General features: G+C 36.8%; 1 protein-coding gene across 11 annotated transcripts in view; it reads right to left on the reverse strand.

Moving 5' to 3' along the window:
* Positions 1 to 15,085, reverse strand: part of LCORL (ligand dependent nuclear receptor corepressor like) — a 194,292-nt gene that overhangs the window by 44,904 nt on the left and 134,303 nt on the right. For 7 of the 11 annotated variants that reach the window (XM_014607685.3, XM_059721601.1, XM_019480065.2 and 4 more), the window contains one exon: positions 9,012 to 9,102. In XM_014607685.3, the coding sequence (XP_014463171.1) occupies positions 9,012 to 9,102 (91 nt within the window). Of the gene's footprint in view, positions 1 to 210; positions 322 to 3,367; positions 7,605 to 9,011; positions 9,103 to 15,085 lie in introns of those variants that run through there. The other 4 variants (XM_014607683.3, XM_019480090.2, XM_014607681.3 and 1 more) reach the window with 3 other exon arrangements.

Below are 15,085 nucleotides of genomic sequence, written 5' to 3' on the forward strand. Positions count from 1 at the left end.
AATATGAGGTACATGCTATCCCATCTTTAAGACTGGAGTAGTTGAGGGACAGAAAGATACATTACTTGCTTAAAGTCACAATGGAAGTCTATGGCAGAGGCGAGAACAGAACCTCTCTTCTGACTCCTGGTCCTGCACTTTAAGCATAGGATAATCTTTTCAGTATTTATTATGAATTTATTTTAAAATGTATTTAAGAAGATACTCAACCTTAGTAGGCCACAGACATCATTTAAAGTAGTCATTCATTGTAGTTATTATTCTTTTTAGATAAAAATTCTTGTTCTTTCCAGTTCTTAATACTTGGGTGCAGAGTCTGCCACAGGCTTCCATTGTATATAGCGCACACACACAATTCTGTATTTGCACAAAACAGAAACAAACAATGTCTCAAGTAAATGATTATTATTTTGATAGAATCCCCTTAAATCTTAAAGGGAAAGAGCTACATCTAAAAAAGACTTCAAACCAACTTTTCTTGAAGATAATTCAACCAAAATAAAATCAGTTACGATCTACTATTTTTAAACTACTTATCTGGTTTCTCAGAAATTTAGTAAAACTAGTAGTATTACTTACCTAATCAATCATTTAAATTGAAAAGCTGAAAATGTTCCAGTGTAGGAATTAATACAGATCTTTCTTCAATTAAATATAAAATCAATTGTTTGACAGCTAATACAATCACATTTTAACCTCTATAATTAAAAATTTTTATTAATACAAATTGCAACAGGAAGGAACAAATCATATTAAAAAAGAATTCTGTTTTAGAAAAGTATGAATTGGTTTAAACATATCACCAAACTCTGAACATGACACAAGCTATTTAGTCTATCATTATCTCCAGTAATTTCATAATTTTAGTCTCCATTAGGGAGAAATTTTATTTTGATTGCTTTTACAACATTGTTGATCATGAACCAAGACATTTTAAGATACCATGTGTATAGTTTATTTGAATTACCTTAAGTAATTCATTAACTAATTCAAAGGAAATGTAAACACACTAGATCACCTCTGATTTACAAAAATCTGTAAGTTACTTCAGCTTTCTCATTAAATTGTACATACAGTTTTATATGTTTAATAAACTAACTTTTTGTCCAAGGCAAGTTTTATTTTTTTGCTATAAAAGTAAACTGATGAATTATTCCTGACATTTTTCTTTGCCTGAAATATTGAATATGAAGGTTGAATGTATTCAAAATGAAACATCATTTTGAATGCCTCTGAAAACCCTCAACTAATCCTGATATTAGTACCTGAAATTGATTTTAATATTCAATTTAAAATATTGATGACATGAGAAAACAAAATTCTGTGTAGTTATAATCTAAAAGAGGTAAAAATATTATCCAGGGACATGGCAGAGATCAAGATATAACTGGTTGTGAAACTCCACTGCATTGTGGAGTCTGTTATGGTAGTCTTATTATAAAACAGTTTAGGGACCATTCACATAAATTTAATATGGAAATTATAATATGCATATATTTATTCTTATTAGACTTATTGTAATAACAAATTTGAAACAAGTGTAAATTAATAGAAAAATATTGTATGTCTAGATATCAATAATCAGACTATAAAAAATATAGTAGTTTGTACATTTTTTAAAATATAAGAACATTTTGAAACTTAAACAATAAAAAATTATCAAGCATAATAGTAGGCCTTTAACATTAAGCTATTTATAATAAAAAATAATGTTTGAATGCCAAAGTGAAGGGTATGATATAAAGCTAATACAGACTGAAGTCTCCAGACAAAGGTCAGTCGTTGTGATGTACATATCTGCTTTATCAATTATAGGTTCTTTGCCCGATTACTTTTTTAACATTAGACATCCAAAATCTGAATATTATAGCATCAAAATAAAATATATTCTCACTAGTATAAGAAACTTCATCCATAAAGTTATCTCAAAATTATGGGCTAGACCTTCTGAAAGTTGCTTTGAACAGTTACTTAAAGATTTTCCAATGTGTAAAGTAATCCCTAAATGAAAATCCACTCTTGGTTGCTCTACGTAATTCCTCTCCTGGTCATCAACTAGAGCTGGTGTGGCTCTGTGCCCAAGACAGCCCTGTAGAACCACAGACAACTTGTGCCACTAACTTGAACCACTGTTCTGATGACCCCAAGTTCACAGAAAAACAAATCACTTTTCCATCATCCTACACTGACCCTGTGCTCAGCACATTTTAGCTGCAGTTCAGAATCTAGAACTAGAAGCTGTTTATTTTAAAGGGATTTGTTCCTCTCTCTATATAGTCATATATTTAAACATATGTTTATCTAACTTTCATGTTTTAATAATTTCACAAACATTTTTAAGTATTAAGAGCTACACTTCAGAAAGTTGTTTCCTTGATAGCACTTTCTCTCACTGGTCCTGGTATGTTTCTTAACCACAAACTAAATCATCACAATAATTCCTGTGGGAAAGGCTGCAGCACAGAAACCCAGTTAATTAATTCTAGAGATCCACACTCCTGAATTTCCTTTCCTAAAAGAAACAAGTAGGAGGAATTACAAAACTACAACTACAAAACTTCCATCCTCTAGTGCAAAAGACGTCTTTTGGTTTAGAAGGTTCAGGCAGAGGGAATGAGTAGAAAACGGATGGACTAGAGGCAGGAGAATTAACATATATTGTTTCCTATACTCAAGCTCTTCATATAATCACTAGTAATTATAACAGATCCAGATCCAGCATTATCTTTTTTGCTGAGTTCTCTTGTTGGGTGGCAAGGCTGATCATTGCCAAGGAATCTAAAATTGACACTGCTGCAAGGTGACTCACCAGGATTGATGGTTGGTTTGGTGGCCAATGCTGTTTAAAAATAAATGTAATCAAGATCTGCTTTCTTCCTCCAACCTGAGAGAACTGTAAGGGAGGAACTCCAATAGAGAAATCCCTGAAGATTTCCTTCACCAGAGTTCCAATCTCTGTTTTTTCAGACAGAGGAGGTAATTCAGATCAATAGTTTCCAAACCTTAGTCCATGGACCAGTGATGTTCTGGGAGGTCACAGTAAGTGGTCTATATATCATGATGCCCCACCTCCTTTTAATTATTAATTTGATGATTAAGCCACAAAGCTACTAGATTGTTTTCTACCCATATTCAACTAAAAATCCCTTTTACGTTCCCTTGTATATTATAACTCTAAGTTTTCTAAAGATTTTTTTTCAATTCATTGGCAATTCATCTTATTTTGACACTCCCTCTTTCTCATATGCTTTATAAATGTTTTTTCATTGTAGAAACAACTATCAACATAATATAAACGTATACCTGCCATGATCTTATTCCACAAATAGTGAAATTGTGCCTAAGGAGTAAGTCAAATGAGCCAGTGTTCAGTCTTTTTTTTTTTTTTTTTTACTGAATGAGCAAATCAATCACACATCAGTGTTGTAAATTTATGTGCAAAAGCATTGAAGTGCTTTACTACAAATTACAACGTAGAAACACGTTAACTAAACAATTAAATTCATACAATCAGATTTAGGTATATAACAACACAAAGAAGAAACAGAATTACAGTACATTTACAACACAAGACAAATACATGAAAGTCATTAGAAAATATTGTAATAAATAATTCATGAATTATAGTGCAATTGATTTATGCATAAATATAACTAATTGCCTAAAAATCAGTTATTAACAAAATCTGTCAAAAATCAAGGCAGCCACAGAGTTTTACTAAATTACTGCGACAATGGAAATACTGCAATTAAAAAACAAATACAAGTATTTGTACTGTAAACAACTAAAAAAATCAGTCTCACTAAAGTTAATATACAATTTAATATAAAATTGTCATTAGCTACCAGAAATGGTTTAAACAACTTTACTGAGCAGTAGTTCTAAAAACAGAGGCACTGTTTTTTAATATAAAATACTTGAGAAACATTCAAATAAGTAGAAAGCATGTAGGGCTTGCTTTCGCCTTCATTTAAAAGTCTGCTGAAACATGAATTTTCAGAAATTGTCAATTACTAAGTAGTGACTGGTAACTGAATTTATAAAACAGTTCAAAAAGTATAATTTAAATGACATTTAAATGGAATACATTAGGATGGGGGAAGGGGAACCTAAACATTTCCCTGCCTTTCCTTACTTGTATAATCAAAGGTAAGCCTAATAATTAGAAACAAATAATTCTGTTTCTTTTAAACACTTACATGTTGAGTATCATCTATAAACTATCAAAAAATATTTTAATATACTATTTCTGACCAAAAAATAAATAAATACAATTACTAAAATGCAGAAAATTAATTATAATATTACATACAAAACTACTAATCACTGTTAAGTCAATAGTAAAATGATCCCTGATTTTATGAATCCTGTCAATTATTTGGTCAGGTCATCTTTTAAATTATATAAAAATGTACTGTAAATTGCCTTCAATATAAACTTCTGACTCAATTTATAATATTGTCTGAGGAATAAAAAACTTCAGCATGGTACAAATATTAGGCAATATACTGAAGCCCAAACGTTTGCAAGTAAAATTCTGTATAAAGAGAGTTTTTGAAACATTTAAGTATTTTCAACTTTATTTTCCAGTGGGGGATATATTAACAAATTAATCTTTCTGGCCCTCACTAAATATGGCTTACTTCTTTAAAATGAAAGATGACCCTGACATCTGCTGTTTTGTGATCCCTTTGTTATTAGGTACAGTTCTGTTAAAAAATAAAAAAAGGATTCATTTTCTAATATGCAAGTAAAACTTAATAGCTGATGAGGATTCAGTATAGATCTAAGAGACCAAAGAACTGATATATTGGCTGTGCAGTTTTAATTTGTTATAGATTCATTTGTTTAAAAATAGAAATAATTGACTGCAATACGGTAAATAACCAAGGACTAGATTTTGCAAATTTTAAACAAACTCACCATTGGATTAGTTCAATGGCAAGCCTATCTAAAAATTGATGAAATGATGTGACCCCTGCATGGCTAATGTAGTCTTATATTTAGATAGGATGTGTAGGCAAATTTACTTATACATCAGCGCATTTAAGTGAAAAACATACTTGAAAATGTATGTGTGCAAAATTTTAAAAGGAAAAATAAAAGTGTTTTTTCTAAGCCAAATCATGTGTCTAGAAATAATCTAAACCTATTTTTTAAATGGAAAAAGGGCATTGATGTTGAATTTTGAACATATAAAGCAAGCCCTCATTCTTCATATGTTGACATATGCTTTATGATATTATACCACCAAAATTACATAGTCTATAAAAGCCAATGTAAATATTTTGAAAATCACATAAAAACTGCAATCTGAAGATAACTGGTCTCTCTTAGATTCTAAGTTATCTATTTAAAGTGAATGGCCTAGCTTCCAACTACCAAATTTACAAAGAATTTATACTAATGAGAGTTCAAAACAGCTTTACTGTTTAATATTTGTATTTCTATCAAGACCCTGAACTGCAAATTTGGTTATTAGCAAAATGATAATGTAACGGCCCACCAAAATGAAATCTTGATATTCATTTTGATAAACTGAAAAGATTTTGAAATGTCACAGCAGCAATACATTTCAGTTATAGTGAGGTTTCAATAGGAGTGTGACACAATCCTTAAATAAATTTTAAGTAGTCATAACATCAACTAACCAGCACATTTAAACCAAAATAACCATTCTCAAGCTCATTCTGTGCACATTATGAACATGCTCTAAGTTGCATTCCAACTTTCTTCTTATACCTTACAAGTTTATCTTATTTTCCAAACTAAAAAGGAAAATTATATTAATAAAGTTTAAATTAGGTTATGCTCTTAGTATTCCATCTTATTTCATATTTAATAATTCTATAGCTACAGTAATTTGTCAGTTTCATAAGTATATTTTGTAAACACCAATTTCTTGCTAAACCAACAACAAAACTCTTAAAATGATAAAAATGCAGTTTTATGTCTGCCAACACACATTTTTATTAATGAAATAGTTTGTTTGTTTTTTATTTGTATTGGATATTTAGTTATGATGTATTTCTTCTTCCACAGAATGTACTATATCCTACTAATACTTCACACATCCACTTCCTTGGTAAGGAACTAGCTTTTTTAAAAGAAGAAAAAAATCCCTTGATTTGTATAATCTGAGTTACTTACAATTTATTGCAAGTATTTTGTGAAGTATTAAAGTTTGAAAACCATTAATCGTGTATTTCCATAGTAAGATGGTTTATTGAATGGCTAGGGTGGTTCTTTACCAATTAAAAATAATGCTTCACATGACAAATACTTGTTTTCCCAAAACATTTTATGCTATTGACTACTAAATAAAACCTGAATCTTTTTCACCTATTTATACAAGGATTATATTAAATACACACTATCAGAATTAAGTGAGCAACTCTATAATTCTGTCCACAGTGAAAACCCTGAATAAAACTATTTTTCAAAAAGGCATGTATGTGGTTTTTGAACGGTATAATTTCATGTCTTCTGTAAGAGTGAACATATGTACTTCTCACGTGTGTGTATACAGACATACATACACACACAAAAAAACAATTTGCTAACAATAAATCTACACAGGCTTGCTGCTGTTTTTGCAGCTGCCAGTCCCTGAATCTGTCATATTAAATAACCCAGTGTCTGGTAATCGGAGTTTCTTCTTCGGCGGAGTCTTCAGTGTTCCAGATCTTTCTTTAACTTTGTATTCTAAAGTGCTGTGAGGTACCCCATAAATTCCTTGTGCTTTGGAAACACTCATTTTCCCACTCATGACCATTGCAATAGCTTCTTCCATTATTTCATGGTCATATTGCCGATAGCGACCACGTTTCTTCCTTGGCTGCTTAATATCTTTGCGATCCAAACCATCTTCTGTATTTTCTGAGGTTCCATCAACTGTTCCATTCTTAGCATTAAGACACAAAGGAGAGAGGTCCCCATGCAGAAAGTAGGAGTCAACACTTGAGTGAGTTACAGGTCCAGAACATTCAATTTTGTTCTGTTTAGGGAGTATGTTTTTCAATTTTTGAAGAGCTGATCCTTCTAAGACGGAAGAGGTTTTGGAAACATGATACATAACATCTAGAAGACCAGCACTATCAGATTGTGGTTTGGATACAGAACTTATTCTTAGTTGAGGAATTTTTAACTGTACGGTAGGACTTGAAGTTTCGTATTGGAGACTTTCACTTTTTTCTTTAAATTGAGTGACCATTCTTTGTAGAGTTAACTGGTGGAGGTAACTGGAAGCTGTTGGGAATTTTAATTCTGAGGTTTCAAGTAGACTGAGTTTACTTTTTTCTGTGCGCTCTGCTTGAGCTCTTGCCCACAAGGCTACTTTTTGCAGCACTGCACAAGTTTCTTTACTGTCTTTAAATGAATAACTATCATTGAAATCTCGAGTTTTATTTTTAAAAGGTGCAGGCTTTCCTGCTGGTAAGGCTTCTAAGTGGAGAAGTAAAGTTTTTTGAGGTATGCCATAAAGTATGCCTGCTTTATTTATGTCCAGTGCTCCAGACTGAATGTCTTTCAAAGCTTTTGAGAGCAAACCATCTGCAAACTCAGCACTTCTTTCCACATAGTCCTCTCTGTGTCTGTGTAGTCTCCTGGATGGATGGAATGAAACGATGGTAAACTGATGTATGAGAGACTCTCACACAGCTATGGAAGGGAAGGGTCCACTCCTTTATTATACTCCTTGCTTAGGTAACATCACTGCTTCTGATACTTTTAGGCCTTTGAGATGTGGTAGTTACTGATTATCATAGCAAATGTTACAGTTCTGGTAGGACAGTGTGTCAAAATCATACGGTGGCTTCTACAGCAGCCCTTCCAAGAACTTTAAATCCTAGCTCAGTATTTGATAACATTTTCATGTGCTTGCTATATTTCCTTTCATACATGCTTGAAGAGCAACAGGTATAATTTTAATTATGCAATTAACGTTCCATTAAGTGCCCAAATCCTGAAGGAGTTTTTGTTAGTAGAAACGTGACGTTACCGCTAAACAAGTAATAAAAGAGTCAACCCCCTTATAGAACATTTGCAGCAATAAGTACATTACTACACACAAACACCCCAGACTTCCACAAGACTACTTTTTTCTACAAGCATAAGATAAAGTGCTGCAATTAACAATTAAGTCAATATACAACTCAGTTTTTAAACTTCCAACCACTATTTATATTTCTCTAATTACAAGTCTCAGTAATTTTTAAATTTGATCATTTCAGTAAATTAACAAAACAAGTTTACATGATTTAACAAATATTCTTATTTGTAATAATATCTTGTAAGATGTATAGGTGACAAAAAGGGTCCTGCTATGGTGAGTGGATTGGAGGAGGCCAACATTATAACAAAATCTAACAGAATAATGTATTTCACTATTTTTGTTTCAGATAATGTAATGGTAACTTTCAGCACACAAAACAACAGTTTTATTTTTAATGCTGAATGGACATTTTTAGCAATCTGCCACCACACACCATAGGCAGAACCATGATGTAAGTATGAGGATTAAGAGCTCTCTCTCATTAAGAAATACTAAATATAATTGCTGCTTAATTTGTTCATGTTAGTTGAAGGATATTAAAAAAAAATCTAAAACTTAATGTTACCCTTTGTCCTAAACAGAAGTTTCCTAAACGAAGGCTCAGAGGATAAATTTACATTTTCATCTTCTGCCCTGCTTCCTTTATTGGATTACGTAATTAAATTTTCAGTTCATTTTTAGTAACATGAACTAAAGTTTGGTGATTGTTCTGATAACTTTTCTTTAACAGAAAAAAAGAAAAGAAAAAGACAAATGAAACGTATGATATATACATAGACACACACTTATGAGTGACAAAAACTCTTGAGAAAAGCAAAATATAAACTGCATGTGTGTGTCAGTATATACTGTACAAGTGTCTTACAAACATACAACTGCCTTTAAAGAAGAATTTTTTCATTATGTTCCTTTTTACATAAGCTACCCACCCTGCCAAATATCCATAAATGCTGCTTACCCAGACACTGAATTTTCAGAACACGATGGATCATATTTTGACTCTTCCAACCTTGCGCTTCTCTTTGTAGAGAGATCTAGCACTCCATCCCCTGTAATAATAATCATAATAGAAGATTTTCTTGGAATCTACTAAGTTTTTATACACATGGCACAACTTTTTATACACATGGCACATCATATGACCTATGTTGTAACATTTCTGTTATGTTCTCCCTTTAAATGTCAATTTATTTGCAAAGTTCAACAGTTTGGTTTTTTTTAATTAGACTACATTAAAAAAACAACCTTTGGACCTATAATTATACATAGGAATCATGGAGTTTAAAATTATTATGAATGTTATGATATCATATCTTGTTGCTTCTACAGATGTACTCTAGAAATACACTTGGTATTTGATAGATCAACAAACCATTTGTGAACATGGTTTGAAATGTGGGTCATAAAACTGAATATGAATAGTTTAAGAACTAAGATCATATAAAAATATTGTTTTAGTGACACACAAATACTAAAAAATACATGAAGATCACCAGAATAAAGGTATACGTGTGGGGTCAGTGGAAACACAAAGAGGGGTATACATGTGTGTTGGGAGATAAGCAAAGAATTACAGCAACACACATTTTAAAATCCTTCTCTCAGTCTTTTCTATTGGTTGAATGGTTAAGAAAGCTTAAATAAGATGTCTTATGAAAGTGTATATGATCTATATGTATTGCATCATTATTTCCAAAGTCACCCAGGAAATGCACTTCACTATACAAACTTTTTTCAAACAAAATATTTTTTTTAATTTATAAAGAAATAATTTCATGAATTTAATCCTGTACATATGTCCTCTGGCCACATGTTTGTTTTATCCTCTCCTACTATTCTACGAATCTAAACTACATTGATGGAATAATCAATTTATATAGGTAAGTAAGAAATAACAAATTCTGGTTGATGGTTTAAGAACCATGAAGCTGGAATGGATGTTGGATAAGCATTTGGGTCCATCCCAACTATATAATTCTATACTGTCAAACTTACTTCTGCCCTTTTTTAAAGCATTAGGATAACCTTTAATTATACAAACACATACTATTTCTGAAATAAAACAATCTATTTTCTACAGCTTTAGAGCAGTGGCTGATCCCTCCACAGGCTGTATCTGGCTGGTGAACTGAATTTGGTGTCCACAGGAGGTGTGGCAGGGCTCCATCTGGCCACACAAAGTGGGGAGGGGGACAGCCAGTCCCAATCCAGCATGGGGGAAGTTGGGGTGGGTTTGCCCCAATCCAGCCCTGCAGAGAGGAGGGGGAATGACCCAGCCTCAATCCAGCCTTGTGTGGGGAGGGGGCATGGCCTGACACTGTGAGAGGAAGGGAGTATGGTCTTGTCCCAGCTTGGCCTGGCAGGGGGGAGCAGTTGAGGCGCAGCCCTGTGGGATTAAGGGGCCATGCCCTGACACCAAACCAGCAGCGCAGGGAGTAGGGGCATGGCCTGACTCTACGAGAGGGAGGGGGGAAGAAGGGGGCATGAGCTGGCCCTGGACCAGCTGACCAGAGGGAGGGAATGTGGTCTGGCCCCATGGTGAGAATGGAGCATAGCTTGGCCCCAACCCAAACTTACAACAGAAGCAATCTACTTTGTATGGCTAGCTGAACCTGAAAGGAACACTAGCACATTTTTTGTGAGTTTTGGGAATAAATGGTGAAGAAGGGATGAGAGAAACAAAGGAAAAGAAATTACCCCAACGCTTTCTCTCATGTCAGCCTCAGTGCATTGGTAAAACTATCAAAATGTACAAAGATACTATTGTATTGTCAAAACAGTCCTTATTGCCTTCATTTTTATATCTGGACAGAAATTTTTTATAATTTTTTTTTGCAAATTCAGCATATACTGTTTGACATATATTTGACAACAATTAAAATATACTGCAGGAACAATGGTGCTTGACAAGAAAGTACAATGTTATCCTGCCTGGCTTCCTGCAAAACTTCTGAAGCATAATTGTTCAGTGCAGTTGATAATGGAACATCTGTGTAAGTAAAGATACACACCTCACAGTAGGGATCTAAATATTCTGTTAAAAAGTATTGGTTTAACCTCCTCTAATTATATTGGTTAAACGGTTAACTGATAACACAGCAGTGTGGATACAGATGTTGCTTGGAGCTGCTCCTGGGGCCCTTTGATGGGGGGAGGGATGGGGAGAAAAGAAGGCAGAGGCAACACAGCCCATGTGATGCCTCAGGCTCGGAAGGAGGGAGCATGTGCGAACGAGCAGCTAATTATTTCACTGAAGAGTCATTAAATTGCCCCTTGTTTTCCTCTTTAAACTCATAGGCTATTGGTACTATTCCCCCCTCACTCTTCCCCCTCTCCTCCTCCTCCCTCTCTTCTGCCTGCCCTGCTGCTTTCTGGTTCCCGCTGAGGCACTGTACAGATTCCCTTCCCCCTCTTCCCTGCCAGACTGCACCCTGCCCCATGCTAAACAATAACTGCTAAGATAACCAGTTATCACTGGACTTAACAGTTAAAACGATTAATCATTTAACCTTTCACATCCCTACCTCACAGGTATACTGAGAAGAAAGAGTTGTTTGGGATAATGTGGAGATATATAACTGGCCAACTAAGTCCAGGATCAGTTGGTTCTTCCCTTCTTTAACTAGTTTATTCCTTGTTAAACACCCAGAAGTGCACTGACTTGTTTTATGGCAAGATGACTGTCCTTATCTGATTCTCTTTAATGGAAGATGGAAGAAAGGTTAAAAGATAAGAAAAACAAGTGCAGGAAGTTTACAAAGTAACACCATGACATTGAGTTTATTTAGCAAGTGAAGATGAAAAGGGAAAAGCCCTGCTGTATAGTACTCTGAGAAAAGAGAAATAGTCATAAAATGTGTACTCTATGACTCATGTTCTGGTAAATGGATCTTTGGCTTTCTAGAAGTAACAATTGTTATTATGACAAATCGAGATTTCTCTTACAGTTAATACTAGAATAGATACCTAAAACCTGGAAAATGAAATCAGAACATCTGAATAAGCAATATTCCTGTACATAATGCATGGAGGCCTTAATTTTGCATAGGTCTTCAGGTGTCTGACCAGGAAATTTCCAAAAAGGAGGCAGATTTCAGTATAAGGACTAGCCACTACCCATACTTGTCAGAAAGTTCTCCAAACCAGGATTTTAGAAATAAAGCTCTTAAGGCTACTGTTTGTCCAGCCTAAGAAATTCATTAAACAAGCCAAGAAAGTATATCAATGCTTATGGATATATTGTCTAACTTGACCTGAAGGAATGAATACCGTAACAATCCATAAGTGATCTGACAGAATTCATGGAAAGCAGTCAGTAAGGGGAGCATGTAGAGTTATTTGGGAGTTCTTGAAGGTGTGCTGTGCACATGTTCACTTTTGGCATACAGCCCTGGCATGCAAGATAAACATTTTTGAATAGCAATGTTGGTTCATGCTGCATCTGCAAAGGACAAAGTTTGGAACAGCTGCAACTGACCTTCAGCTATTAGACACTAAAACAGAGTCTAATTACTATATTTTCTTGCATATAACACATCCCCAAATATAACATCTTTTTTTTTTTGTAAGGTATTATGTATAAACAAACATTTTTCTGGAGTCATGGTGGACTGTGTGACTAAGTAGGTCCTTCTGGAACACTATCTGAGAGGTGTAGCATCAGAAACTTCAGGGTGCAACAGACTCTCCTGGGATGGCACACCTCCTAGGCATTCAATGTTTCTTGGCTCTGGGGGCAGCAGGATGGAAGGGGTGCCACATACATGTGCACGCACACAGAAACACGTAGCAGCCAGGCAGTGGTGAAGAGCACCTTTTGCAGCTCCCTCCAGGTAAGTCTATGGGTGTGAGGGGTGGAGGGTCAGGGAGGACACAGGCTATGCATCGAAGGGGTGAGGGAGCACAGGAAATGTGGCCAAGGTGATGTGGCATGGTGAGGGTATGTGCCACTCAAGATCTCTGCACCCACAGTGGGATATGAGACTGCAGCTGAGCCAGACCAGCACCAGAGGAGCCATCTCCACAGCACAGTAGGTGGGACCCAGTACTGGAGGAAGTGCTGCGCCGCCATAGCCAAGGTGAGGCGCCCCATGCCCACCCAGCAGCAGCAGGTGGCACAACTCCACACCACCACCACTGCAGCACCTCACCTTGGTGGCCATGGCACAGCGCTCCCTCCTCCAGAGCTGGTCCGGCCAGGCTGCAGCGCCGCACCATACTGTGGGCACAAAAATCTCCGGGGGCATGTGCCCCCTTCCACATGTCACCTTTGATCACACTCTTCCTTCTCCACACACCTACCCCCCTTCCTCACACTCTGGGGGGTGAGGAAGCACCAGGAAGCAGGTTGGGAGTGAGGGGCACCAGCAGGGCTGGGAGGGGCTGTGGCTTGGGAATAAGGGACACTGGCAGAGCCAGGGGGCTGTGGGTCGGGAGTGAGGGGCAATGGCATGGGCAGGGCATTGGTGTATTAGGGCTGCCCAGTGCCACAAAGCAACAGGGGGGACAGCCAGAGCTAGACTCACATCCTGGTGAGCAAAGGGGACAGAGGAAGCTCTGATTTTCCATGATAAAAATACCAAAATCAAATGACAGAATATATATGTATTTAGAATTTATTTTATTTTAATGATAGAGGAATTGGTAGGCTTCCAAACTGCTTTAAAATTGTAATTCATATAAAGTTAGGGTTGGAAGGGACTTCAGGAGTTCTAATCCAAATCCCTTGCTCAAAGCAGGATCAACCCAGCCAAAGCTTTGTCTAGCTGGGTTTTGAAAACCCCCAAGGATGGAGCTTCCACCACCGCTCAGGTAACCTGTTCCAGTGTTTTATTACTCTCCTAATGGAAAAATTCTTCCTAATATCTAACCTAAAGTTCCCTTGCTCCAACTTGAGACTGTTGTTCCTTGTTCTGTCATCTGCCACCACTGAGAAGAGTCTAGTTCCATGCTCTTTTGTACCCCCCTTCAGGTAGTTGAAGGCAGCTATTAAATCCCCTTTCAGTCTTCTCTTCTCTAGACTAAATAAGCCCAGTTCCCTCAGTCTTTCCTCATAAGTCATGTCCCCCAGCCCCATCACTTTTTGTTGCCCTCTTCTGGACTCTAATTTGTCCAGATCTTTCTGTAGCAGGGGTCCCAAAACTGAACACAGAACTACAGATGGGGCCTCACCAGTGCTGAATAGAGGGGAATAACCACTTCCCTTGACCTACTGGCAACACACCTACCAATGCAGCTCAGGATGCTGTTAGCCTTCTTGGTAACAAGGGCACACTGCTGGCTCATATTCAGCTTATTGTCCACTATAACCCACAGGTCCTCTTCTACAGAGCTGCTGCCCAGCCAGTCAGCCTCCAGCCTGTACTGGTGCATGGAATTGTTCTGTCCTAAGTGAAAGACTTTTTACTTGTCCTTGCTGAGCCTCATGATATTCCTTTTGGCACAATCCTCCAATTTGTCTAAGTTGCTCTGAATCCTAACCCTACCCTCCAGTGTATCTACTACTCCGCCCAGCTTGGTGTCATCTGGAAACTTGCTGAGGGTGGACTCTATGCCATCTTTCAGGTCACTGATGAAGACATTGAACAAAACCGTCCCCAGGACTGACCCCTGGGGCACTCCACCTGATATTGGCTGCCAACTAGACACTGAGCCATCGATTAGTACTCTGAGCCCAATGCTCCAGCCAGTTATCTATCCCCCTTACAGTCCATTCATCCAGCCCAGGCCGTTCCAGGTGGGGGCATGAATCGGGGCAACTGCCCCAGGCCCCGTGTTTTGGGAAGCCCCACAGAACCGAGAGGAGGCCGCAGCTGCAGTTTAGCACATCCACCCAATTGGCCAGACGGCTTTTTCAGCCAGAAATTCCATCTGCCACCTGTCCTGCCACGTCCGGTGTGCCAGGGTTTTCATGCCTCCGTGTAAGTGTGCTGTGGGATGGGGAGGGGGGCCCCCCCATGCAGGCTGCTTTGTCCTGGGCCCTGCACCCTACTGGGATCATCTCTGCATGCAACTTATACTTCCTTAGCTTGC

This window comes from Alligator mississippiensis, chromosome 2, assembly GCF_030867095.1.
Source record: "Alligator mississippiensis isolate rAllMis1 chromosome 2, rAllMis1, whole genome shotgun sequence".
NCBI lineage: Eukaryota > Metazoa > Chordata > Crocodylia > Alligatoridae > Alligator > Alligator mississippiensis.